Here is a 12,382-nt window from a genome sequence, read left to right as displayed (position 1 = left end):
TGCTGGTTTTTGTTCTCCCATACTGTCTTTTTCCTCCACGTTGTAAACGTATCTACGCTCTCCGTAGAATTCTCATCGGTGTCTGTGACTGGAATTTTGCTGTCACCTGTAAAACTCAATTCAATGTTATGATCCGTGACATTGTCTCGTGAATTATCGGGGCGTTGTTATTGGAGACAGCCTCGAAGTAATCAACAAGCAAATCGTTTCATGAAATTAGATTTAACGAAGAAGACGAGGAAGAGGAACCTGAGTTATTCTGCAGCGATTCCAGGATGATCACAATCTCCGATGGAAATTGAGTGTTGCCAAGCGTCAACATCGGATTGCCTGAATCCTTTATCTTCTTGAGGGTGGGAGTCCAGGTGGCCTTCTTTTGAGACGACATTTTTCTTTTTCCGGCTAAACATGGCATGTTTTCAAAATTGGTACCCGGGGGTGGTGGTTTAAGAAAAGTGTTTAAAGGACCCGGGAGTATTTTCCCTCTTATCGATAAATCCGACTTTCGTAAAATGTGTCCATTTTCAAGTGTAACCGTATGTTCCGAAGAGTCGATGATTGCTTTCTTGACGGGATTAAAGTAAGGGTCTCCATTTTTTTATTGTCGTTTTTTCTAAAAAGATTACCTCCAGAAGTTAATTTTGATTGCGTCGATCGTTTTTGTTCTGCAGCTGGGATCGGGTTTCCACGGTTTCCTGAGGAGATCCTGGCCAATGGGAGGTTTGCCTCTGAGTCGGATCAATTTCCATGCACGCATCTGCATATTCATCCTCTGCCTCATCATGGAGCTCCCAGTTTCTCGCCCGATGATCTGACAAGATCGATTATTTTTGATCTAAGCGATCATTAAGTGAAATCAGCTTTTTCCACCTAGTTTTAGCGGCACCAGTGGATTTAGGGGGATTCAGAAACTCAGGAATTCGGCAACCTGCCGACACAAAGGAGAGTCCCACTCGTGTACTATTTCGAGATATCGTTTTCTGGTGGAAGAACCTAAAAATTTTCATAATGCGCATCGACGACCATATATACTTATTTTGAGGGGGAAGCGCGCGCTGAAAAAACGGCAACTTTTTGTTCAATACTTTTTAAAAAAAGCCTAAAACGCGTTTTTGGCCTCTTTTTTGAAAAATTTGCTTGCAGTGCCGAAAATTGGTCAAAGTGGGGTCTTTATAGTTATTTAGGAGAGCTCAGAAAAACAATTTGGATGACCTAAGAAAAACATCAAAAAATATATCTATTTTTTTTTTTGAAAATTGGCCCTGCCCCATAAAATAATCCCATATCCGTCCCTGATTAGCGGTAAAGTTGAAAATAAATTTTTCGAAAACGGTACTTCCGATGGATGGTTGTTTGGTAATTCGCAAGCTCCAAATAATTTTTTCAATTGACGAACTTATTATCAATTTGGTTTATATATGCGACATAGCAAGAAGTTTCAATTTGACAGTACACAATATGAAAGTCTTTCTACAAGTCCATTCGATCTATGATCTCCCCTTGTACAGAAAAAAAACATTTCGATTTTGAAATTTTTGCAATTAAAGTTAAAATCTTGAGATAAGTAGCATGATTAGTTGTTGACTCTGATTTTTCTTGGGAAACCATGAAATTGGCAATAATCGTTTAAGAATGAATTGACCGAATTTGAAGAGGTTTTTGGTGGAAATTTGGTAGAGCAATCGATGCACAGAAGAATGTATTTCTTTGTTCCACAAAAAGCGTCTCATGGTCTAGCGAAGTCTAGATTTATCTCTTCATCGGCAAATAACCAGTCCGGAAATTTGCACGTGTGGTCCGGTCCCAACAACACTTTTACGTTTTTACCGGCCTTCACGCACTGCCTGCAAGACTTGACATGGTGGTAGATCTCTCTGTAGATTTTAGGCCACCAAATGTATTCAGCCAGGAATTTCATTCCAAACTGGCGAGGATGGGATTCGCGGAGCATTGAATTAAAGGCTCCTCGGATTGCAGCTTGGACCATCAACTTTTTGTCCAGGAAAAGAAAATTGTCACTTGTATGCAAAATTATCTCGAAATTTTGTATGTACGATCCATGCATTCCCATTGGTCGGCCATTCTTGAGTGTCGTTATCAAGTCCCATAAAACTTCATCGTCCGTGGTCATGATTTGAAAAAATTTCTTTGAAAATTGGTTTTCAGGTATTAACGGTGATGTTGGTCATGTCAAATTTGCTGTTTTATGTTTTAGTAAGGCCGCGTGTTCGCTGCTAAGTGACTCGTCTTTGAATATGATAGCTGTAGTATGTTCTTCCCGGACAATGACCAGGGGTTCAGAAAAGTTATAAAATCGAAGTACCCACGGTTTTCATTTGTTATTTGCGGGGTAAAAATGTCGTTCAGCATAATGAAATGAAATGAGGCCTTGTCCATAAATGAGATGCTTTTGATAAAAAAATTTGAGTTATCCAGAGGTAGACAATTAGATGAGAACTTTTTAAATCTAACGTGGTAATCATTGCGAATTTTGAGTAAATGTGTATTACTCGAAAAATAAGCGGCAATAATTCTGAGTTTCAAAGAAGCTTACGAGCTATCGATAAGATTTTGAACAATCAAGTTGCTCGAATTATTCGTCCCCGACGGAAAATTAGTATTTTTATACAGGACTGAAATTGAATGAATTCGATAAAATAATATGAACTTTGGCAATTGATGCCGACACGATTTCCTCGCCATAGTGGAAGGGAAATAAGGCTTCGCCTGAAGTTAATCTTGATAATAGGTCTGTGAATCCCATATCTTTATCCGGAAGGCGAGAAAATTTGAATTTGAATGGTAAATGTATGTTTACCTATCGGGTTAATCTTCTGTGCATCGTCTTGTTACTAGGATACGCCGAAAACGCTGATAGTAGAGCCCTGTGATCCGTAACATTTTCTAATTCTGAGCTATAAAAATAATTTTTAAAGTGATCAGATGCCCAAACAATTCATAAACGTTCCAGTTTGTTGGTTGAGTATTTCAAATGCAAAAGAATGACTGTTTGTCCCAATGGTACACAGTTTTTTTGTTGAGCAGAGGCCGTAACGGGGAACTAAAGAGGGAAAGGTTCGGGAAAAATTTAACCAAAGAATGAGCGAATTTTAGAAATTTTTTTCGGTATTGGGAGGTTTTTTATTGCATCGGCCTTTCCTACCCAATTTCTTACTCCAGCTTCTAAAAGTCTAGAGCCTAGCCGTTTTATTTCCTCATGAAAAATGCGCTTTTCCCCATTTCACTCCTATATTGTTTTTGTCTAAAGTTTTAGGTTTTCTGGGCACTATAGTTTTATGTACTTCTACTGTTCCCTTTGAAGTCACTAGTATATCGTCTATATAACAGTTTTTGAATGGGATTCTTTTTAAAAGTGAGTCCATGACTCCTTGAGTTTCATTGGGCATATCGCCCAATCCATAAACTCCTGTTACCGTGGGGTCTCCTACTATACTAAAATCGCTTTGCTTACTAAATTTTTCACGTAAATTGAAAAATTTACGTGGTTATAAGCTTTCTTAAAGCCAAAATTACTAAGCCAGACCTGCCCGTCGTTCTTTTCCGACATCTGAAGTGCGACGTTTTTGATCAATTCGTGGATGTTGGGCACCTGGTATTTTTTTGAAAATCTGGTTATTGAGTAATTTTGAGTCTAAGGCAAGTTTATTTGAGACGTCTTTCTTTCTATTTATGACAATTGGGCTTATGAAAACATTCAGGAAAGGTCAGAACAGCCGGGACGTAAGCCCACTGTTTCAACGGAATAGATTCGCTGCCAAAGAACAGCACGGGCGAAAGAACTGAAACAATTATTAGAGGCAAATGCAAGATGGAACGCAACACGAAGAGATACGTCAGCCAACGATTTGAGAAAAATAGTTGATGAGACTAGTACTATAAATCCGGAGCTCAGAAAGGAGTGATTGTATTCATGGGAGAAAGGATTTATAGAGGACAAAGAGAACAACGACACTGGACCCATGTCAGACAATTTTTTTTCGAAAACACGAACAGAGAAAGAGTGGAAAGGCCCTGACATTCCCGCTAAAAGGCAAAATAATAGCCGAAATACCATCGACCGTGAAAACAGCTGCAGGTGCAGTATACAGGAAAAGTGACATAGTCAAGTCGAAAGTATCTTTAGCACCTACAAGAAAAGGATCCGATCAGAAAAGGAGCCCAACGGGGGAGAAATTGAGAATTAAGCAGCAGAAAAAAGCAAAAGAAGAGGAAGAGATGGAGAGTGAGTCAGATGACGAGGACGATAACCCAGATCAGTGGCAGTACAGTACGGTTCCAAATGAAAACAGCACTACTAAAGCTTAATTTCAGGGTAGCCCAACGATAGTAACCTCAAGGGACACAGAGGCGGGGGGTGGCCTGAATTTGGAACACGGAACCCAAAGATAAAAAAGACGACGATAAAGATACACCAATCTCGTCGACTCCAAAAAAGACCACGGAAGGTACTAAACGCATCACTAGGCAAACAAATGAAAAGGAAACCTTGATACGTTCCAGAATAAAGATATGACACCGGGAGAATGGGATGAATTAGCTGAACAAGTTTTGACTAGAGGTGTCCAGAAAGAAGCGGAACAAATCCTTACAGCAAAGGAAGATACGATCGTCGAGTTTCCTCCACCAGGTTTCTCAGATATCTCGGATCAGGAGGAAGAACAAACGACAGTGAGGCGAACTAGCCGACAAACAAAAAATCAGGGGCCAAAGCGACACGGAAGCCCAGTGTCACATTCAGTATAGCTGACTTGTTGTGAAGACGATATTACTGACTTGAAAATGGCAGCCCTCGACGCATATCGGACGCGATTGGCGAAGTTCGACACGGATAAAGGAACACCGGCGGATTCAAAGTTTAGATTATTGGAACGTCACTTGTTTAAACGAAGATTCGGTCAAACGTCGCTGGATATTTCCAAACCATGGAATGCCGCGCGGAAATTGCCGTTGCAGTGCTTCTTAGAAAAGAAACAAAAAAGGGGAAAATTGAGCAATCCTAAAAACAATAGACATTAAACTGAGCCTAAAATTCATATTGTATTTAAAATTTTATATGGTATTATATAAAATTTTGCTGTATTCGGGGGAATGTGGTACTGTGTAGTACTGCTGCCACAGTAACCTTGAAAAGTTAGACTATTTTTATTTGTTATGTATTGTTATTGTGTACTCATTCTAGCAGGCCTACTTTAACGGTCACTTGAGTGTTGTTCATAACTGGCAGAGAGTGAGCAACTAAGACTAACAGCAATGAGTCTAAATTTAAAGATATAAATCTTTCTGTTTTCACTTCCTTATTAAGGACAAAGTATCAGTTATTACAGCATAGTTGGCAGGTATCTAATCAACGCCGAAGTTCATAAGATTAAACAAAATGAACAATTTACAACAACCTCAACGTATTAAAATCAACCACATTTTTGCATCTATACGACGACATTGAACAGCAATATGAAGAACTTTTATCTGTCAAAACTTTGATAGAAACATTATGATAAAAAAATTGAGTTAGAATTATTATTACTACGACGAGGTTCATCAACAGGCTCCCAGTCCTTTCCGCCCCAAAATTACATTACTTCCGCTCCAGTTATTTCCGCCCCAAAAACAGTCAGTTTTGGGGCGGAAGTGTCTGGGGCGGAAATGACTGAGGCGGGATTGTCTGGTCACGCATCAACATTAAGAACCATCAATTAAATCACTGAAACAGCTATAATTATTTGAGAAACATTTTGAATCAAAATTGGTTAGTACATTACAAAAAAAAATGGTAAGCGCTTCCAAAAACGCTATTTTTGTAGATGTGCGCTCGTAGATGTTTTAGCTTAAGCAGAAACAATATTTTGGTTGACTTCGATGCGCATTGTTATAAAAAAAATACTTAAAAGCAAGGTGCTTTAGACTATCGTTCTAATTTATTTATTAAAACAACTTCTAGAGAAGATGAGAACTTGTCTAATTATTTTGTCGCGTTTTTTGCTCATCTAATTCCGCTAGAATTACTTTTCTTCTAATGGAAAATAGAGTAGTTTTTGAATTTTAGAGTATCCTAAAACTGATGTCTTGATTTGAAGCTTTGCTTTAACAATTTCTATTTCAATGACTGGGTTTTCAAAAATCTCCTGATACGAAGAAGTACGAAAAAAATCTCCTGATTAATAGAACGTGAATTGTCTACTTTTTGTTGTTTTATAAATATACAGTGCTGATTTAAATTATCCAGATAAAATTTTCTCAAGTTGCGTTAAAATTAGACAAAAACTAAAGAGAACAAAAGTTGTTTAGAATTTCAACAGAATGGATATGGTCCAATTTTCCTCCAAAATTCTCAACCAAAACTTTACCCCAAAAATGAGTCATTTTGGCTTTTTCAATTAATCAAGAATTACGCTGAAGCACTTTGTTAATTGATGAGAAATACAAATCACAAGAAGCCTCTTACACAGCCCAACAAAGTTCTAGGAGGGTTAAACCTCCAAAAACCCGTATAAGAGAAAAGATGTTTGCTTGAGAGTCAAGAAAGGTGATTATTACTATATAGAATCCAAAATCTTTGCTTAAAAACAAATTTTGAACAGTTTAGTCAAATTGTTGAAGATTTGAACCTTCTAGAACTTTGTTTAGCTGTGTAAGAGGTTTCTTGTGATATATGTTTGTTATCAATTAACAAAGTAGTTTCAGCGTGTTTGAAAACTCAAATTTTGCTCATTTTGTTCGGATAACCTAAATCAGCAATGTATCTTTCATTGATTAATTCAATGTAAGCTTGCACGCAAAATTTATTTGAGTGTCACTTCAAAAAACGGCTCATCTGAAACTTTTTTGCGAGAAAGAAGAAAAAATTTTTTAGCCACTTTCTAGTTTTTTTTATTCACAACGCATCTCTAGAAACAAGGCTCTCATGATTGTAAAAGTTTGCACCGAAACTGGCTTGACCGCGCCAATCATTGACTTAACTCAGGTTCCCTCATCGCCTAGCCTCAACCAGATTTCAGCTGGATTTGTTTTAGGATTTGACGCAGGTCATATTGTTGACTTAATTGGGGCACAGACGACAAGTGCTTCATTCCAAGTTGAAGTTATCACTTACGAAGACAACTACATCTTGTGCGACGAGATCGAAATCCGTCCCCCGAATGCTGCAATTCGCCTGTACCCTACAAATTTTCCACAAAGACCAGGAAAAGTGTACGCTGACGGGCTGCAACCAGAAACGTGCTATACGTTGACTACAATATGCTGTGATTTGTATAGGGATAGTCCTTACATCAAAACTGGACAAGACTGTTATAAAGGAAGCAAGGATTTTTGCACTGGTAATTTTGTTTCTATTATAAAGGCAATTATTTGTCTGGTTTTTAAAGTGAAACCTCATTTTCGAGATCTAAATTTAAATAAAACATTCAACATAAGCTGGTGCAAGTATAGTTGCTTTTAATATAACGTGAAGCCAGGCGAGACACACAAGGACAACTTGCTTATTCAATTACTATTGATTTCGTCAAAATAACAATATCTCTTTGCATGGTATATCATTCAGCTTGATTTTGTGTGTAGCTCATTATCCCGGTCATCGAATAAATCTCATTGATGTTAACTCGACAAGTGCTTCCTTCGAAGTGGAAGTTGCTGGACACACCGACAACTACATCTTGTGCGACGTCATTGAAATCAGTCCCGCGAATGCTGCAATTGACCTGTACCCTACAGATGTTCCACGAAAACCGGGAATTGTGTACGCTGATGGACTGCAACCAGAAACGTGCTATATTTTGACTACAGTATGTTGTGATTTGTATAGATCAAGTCCTTACACCAAAACTGGGCGAGACTGCTATCGAGGAAGCGAGGATTTTTGCACTGGTACATTTTTACTCTTACAAGTAAGGTTTTTAGTCTGGTGCTTATTAAAGTCAGATTTTCACTAATTACACACTCTCATGAACCATGCATGCTTAGCTGGTGCAAGCATGAGATCTTTATTGCGCTAGCGATATATTTTTTTCGAGTTAACATATTGTTAAACAGAATCACTTGAATCACTTTTATTTTGGCTAGCTTGCACTGCTGTTTCATGTGGTATCGCAAATGGTGTAAAGCTCGCTCTGAAGAATACTCGTTTCCGGTATATCTGGTATATATAACGTTCTTTTATACCAGAGTAACATCGTTCTGAGATAGTTCTAATACTTGTTTCACTGTGTTACGTCTAACTTTGAGAATTGTTGCCAGAAAAAAAAACATATATTCATGGACTAATTTCTAATTTGATTGTTGGTTAATTTGAAACTTTCAATTCTAAAAAACTTTTCATAAAACTTACTTTGCTCTTACTGCAGCCCGATACGTCTTGTTTAAAATTGATACACGCAAAAGAAAGTTGGTTATTGAGTTTCGACTGAATTGGCAATGTTTACGTGTTTAGCTAGCCCCGAGCATCAATTAGATTTGATTGATGTTGACCCGTCGAGTGCTTCTTTCGAAGTGGAAATTGTCGGATATACCGACCACTACATCTTGTGCGACCTAATCGAAATCAGTCCCCCGAATGCTGCAATCGAACTGCACCCTGCAGATGTTCCACGAAAACCGGGAATTGTGTACGCTGATGGACTGCAACCAGAAACGTGCTATAATTTGACTACAGTGTGCTGTGATTTGTATAGAGATAACCCTTACACCAAAACCGGACGAGACTGTCATCGAGGAAGCGCACATTTTTGCACATGTACTTTTTTTCTCCAAAAAACGTAGCTATTCATCAGTTTTTTTTTCAGCCAGTTTTTGATAATTAAGTACTCTTATAAGACTTTCAAGTCAAGGTTAAACAGCAACCAGGTTGTTTCATGATTCCAGATGTACCCACTTTTGCTATTTTTTGATTACGTCTTCACTATGTTATTGATTTTTAGCTTACGTTGTTTTCGTTGGAGGACAAAATTTTTTCATGGTATAAAAATACAGTTTTTTCATTTGAAATAATCATCACTTACTTTCGTAAAATAGAGTTTGCCCCTGATGTATCCCAGTCGTGATTTTGCATGCAAAATTTGAACAGTTTTAGTAGTTTTTTTAACCGGTTACGCTTAACGCTTTCTTTGACAATAAGACACACAGAGAAAAATTGCATATTGATTGTTTACAGAGCGCTTCAAAACTACAATCTATTTTTGAGTGGTTTGTCACTTCAGTTGATTCAACTTGATCTCATTGCCGTAAAATTGACAAGCGCTAGTTTCCAAGTACAAATTTCTGGATACTTCGACAACTACATCTTGTGCGACGAAATTTACATTAGTCGCGGCATAGTCTAAGATCTAATCGCGATATATTTTGATAATGCGGTGCGACCTTATAGTGATAAGGTCGCGACAGTCTGGACATAAGGCGCTGACTTGGAAGCTGCAATCTTAAAACTCCTAGAAAACCATTATTTGGATGTACCGACTGTTACTTTTTGATGTTTTGATATCACAACGAGTAAGCTTTTTGTGTTTCCGACAATAAAAAAACAAGAAAACAGTAAAAAAATTAAATTTTTTGAGCGGGAAGGTTGTGTTATTTGGAAAAAATGTGCTTGATGTAATGCAAAAGCTTTTAAATGGCTACAATAAATTGAATAAGATATATAATGCCTGAAATTCAAAAAATACTACCGAAACAAATGCACCAGCTGCCAAAGTCGCTAATATAATTTTTCGGTTAACCTGGTCACGCTTAACTTTTTTTTGATCGCGCCGGTCGCGGATATTTTTCTTCATGATATTTTTCCGCCTTTGATCGCGCCTGTGTCACGACAGTTGCCGAAACGTTTACTCTGTCTGCATAGACTGGAAACAACCAATTTTGGACCTAACCATAAACGATCCACCCGAAAAGTTTACACGGGTTACTTGAAGCATATAAGAAAATGAAAAACTATTTTGTGACTTAGTTTAAAAAGTTTAATTGTTGCGTAGCGTTTACCTTTACAATGCAATTATCTCAGCTATTTTGTCTAGAATCAACCCTTTGGTACTTTTTAAGAAAACAATTTTTGGCCGACCGACCCTAAACTTTTTCTAAAGGCGCCTTTGGCGCCAGTTTATACTATTTTTTGAGGGGGAGCGCGCGCCAAAAAATGCGATCTTTTTCTACCTGTTTTTTAAAGTGTCTTTTTCTACCTGTTTTTTTTTTTTCAAAAATTTGCCTGCGGCACAGAAAATTTGGTTTAGTGCTTTAGCAGAGCTCGGAAAATCAATTGGTCAGCTAAAAAAAGGTCGTCAAAATTTTCGACAATTTTTTGAAAATCCGCCCCCCCCCCCTCGAGAAAATCCTAGTTCCGCCCCTGGCTCTTACTGTCCCTTTGAGCCTAAGGAATCGTTAAAAACCAAAATGGGTCTGAAAAAACCCACCAGAAAAGTTTTCAACCTCCACTTACAAACTTTTCATCTTTTCGGGTAAGTTGGAACAAAAAACTGCTCTTATAAGGGCAAAACCATGAATACTCTGACTGCATTTTGACGTCCTGTTAAAAAAAAGTTTGATGGAAAAATACTGGGCATCCAATAGAAAGTTGTCTTCATTTTAAGCTTAAATCATTAAGCTTCCCAAATTGGCTAACATGGCACTTTCCAGACACTTTCAGTAACTTAATATTCAGTAACTATGAGAAAAATGGTCGTTGGATAAATGTTTTTTTTTCTTTTTTTTTTGCTGAAGACATCACTAGCTTTCAGATGATGTGAAGATCCCGCCAAAAAAATTAATAATAAGTCGGTTGCCTGTCGAAAAAAAACCACACCGAGCGCAAAATTCCATCACTTCCTTCGCAAGTCGGAACAAATAAACGAGCGTATTAAAAACGTCATTCACTGTCTAGGTAAAAAGCGAAATTATTTTCAATGTTTTTTTTTAGTGATCATCATTTGTAGATGGAAAAAACATAATGTCCCACTCCAAAGTCAGCGTTTTGGATTGTGACAAAATGAGTTGTCTCGGCAGTCCAAAAACGATGTCAGACTCCAATCGTGTTTGCACTGAAAATGTCATGTGTCATGTTTTTCAGCTGTCACGGGCAATTTATATGTCAGTCTCGGAGAGGAAATGAACGGCCAAAACTTTGATTGGTCAACCCTTGATATTCAAGTCTACATGACAAAAGACTATACTCCATATGATAATTCCGATTATGGTCTCTGGTTCGTCGACGGAGCCTCTTGCACCTTTTGGATGGCCAAAAGTAATCTGCATAGTTTGCCATGTAATGTAGACCCAACATTTGAGTCCAGCTCATACCCGGCGGAACTCCAGATGCGAAATTTGGAGCCAGACAGTGTGTATACACTCACAATTGAGAACTTTTATTCTCCAGATCAAGCAATTTATGATATGGTTGGAGGAAACTTTACAATATGCACTTCTTCAGGTTAGTTAATCTCTCCCACCCACCTAAAAATATTTCAGGGGGGGGGGGCAGTTTATTTGATTTATATTTTTCATTCTTGCACACTTCTATTATTGTAAATGGGGACTTGGAAGATTGTAAATCTGGATCTAAAATTGCTCTGGTTAAAAGTCTGTTTAATTTTTGCAAGTAATTTTTCTTTCAGGCAATTATTCGAGGACAAAGCCTTGGAACTTGGTCGCCGAGGGTCAAAACATATCATCTGCTTCTGACTCTATAAACATTCCACCCCAATTTTTCACCACTCAACTGTTCAATTATGCGTCTATAGGAATTCTTAATGAAACTGAAGATTTCGTTGAAAGGCTCTGGATTCCATTTGACAATTCAGTCGGCCATACTTATCACGACTTGGCTGCAGACAATCAGTTCTGGATGGAATTCGTGTTTCCATCTTTTAACTGTGACATTGGAGACATCCGCTACCGTCAAGAGCTTGTAGCTTGTACAGGTAAAGAAGAAAAAAATATCGATGTTTTTTTCGATGATTGCGTCTGAATTAAATTCTTTTAAGGGACGGGTAATCTCTATAGCAAGTGTAGTTTGTAATTTTCACTACAAAAGCTTTTAACTATTCAAAATAATAAAATCACATTTCCAATAATTAATCCATTAATAATTATTTTACCCCATTTTTCTTCACAAATATAGTTAAAATGGGGTCCTTACAGGATTAAAGGCACTAGTTTATCAAGGAAGGTTATCTTGCAAGACCTTGCAAGATCTGCAAGATGGAGGGTATCTTGCAGGAGTCTTGTCAAATTCTATCAAGATCTTGCAAGATAACTATCATGCAAACTTTTCACGATAATTTATTTTAAGCGCCAGAACATCACTATTGAGATCCAATTCGACTACGGTCACATAGAACTCCCTTGATTGACTAGGGTGTAGTTCAAAAGCCCCATTGGACCA

General features: G+C 37.7%; 2 protein-coding genes across 2 annotated transcripts in view; both read left to right on the top strand.

Annotated features, from left to right (window-relative positions):
• The window catches only part of LOC134853382 (uncharacterized), a 540,493-nt gene that overhangs the window by 244,663 nt on the left and 283,448 nt on the right, over positions 1-12,382 (top strand). The gene's annotated exons all lie outside the window — the stretch shown is intronic.
• The window catches only part of LOC134841241 (uncharacterized), a 39,770-nt gene that overhangs the window by 3,324 nt on the left and 24,064 nt on the right, over positions 1-12,382 (top strand). Inside the window, exons 3-7 of the mRNA XM_063857100.1 lie at positions 7,032-7,337; positions 7,579-7,884; positions 8,447-8,749; positions 11,069-11,428; positions 11,613-11,918. Of these exons, the coding sequence (XP_063713170.1) occupies positions 7,032-7,337; positions 7,579-7,884; positions 8,447-8,749; positions 11,069-11,428; positions 11,613-11,918 (1,581 nt within the window). The remainder of the gene's footprint in view (positions 1-7,031; positions 7,338-7,578; positions 7,885-8,446; positions 8,750-11,068; positions 11,429-11,612; positions 11,919-12,382) is intronic.

The sequence above is a fragment of the Symsagittifera roscoffensis genome, chromosome 1 (assembly GCF_963678635.1).
Source record: "Symsagittifera roscoffensis chromosome 1, txSymRosc1.1, whole genome shotgun sequence".
NCBI lineage: Eukaryota > Metazoa > Xenacoelomorpha > Acoela > Convolutidae > Symsagittifera > Symsagittifera roscoffensis.
This window is presented reverse-complemented; position numbering and strand designations above follow the sequence as displayed.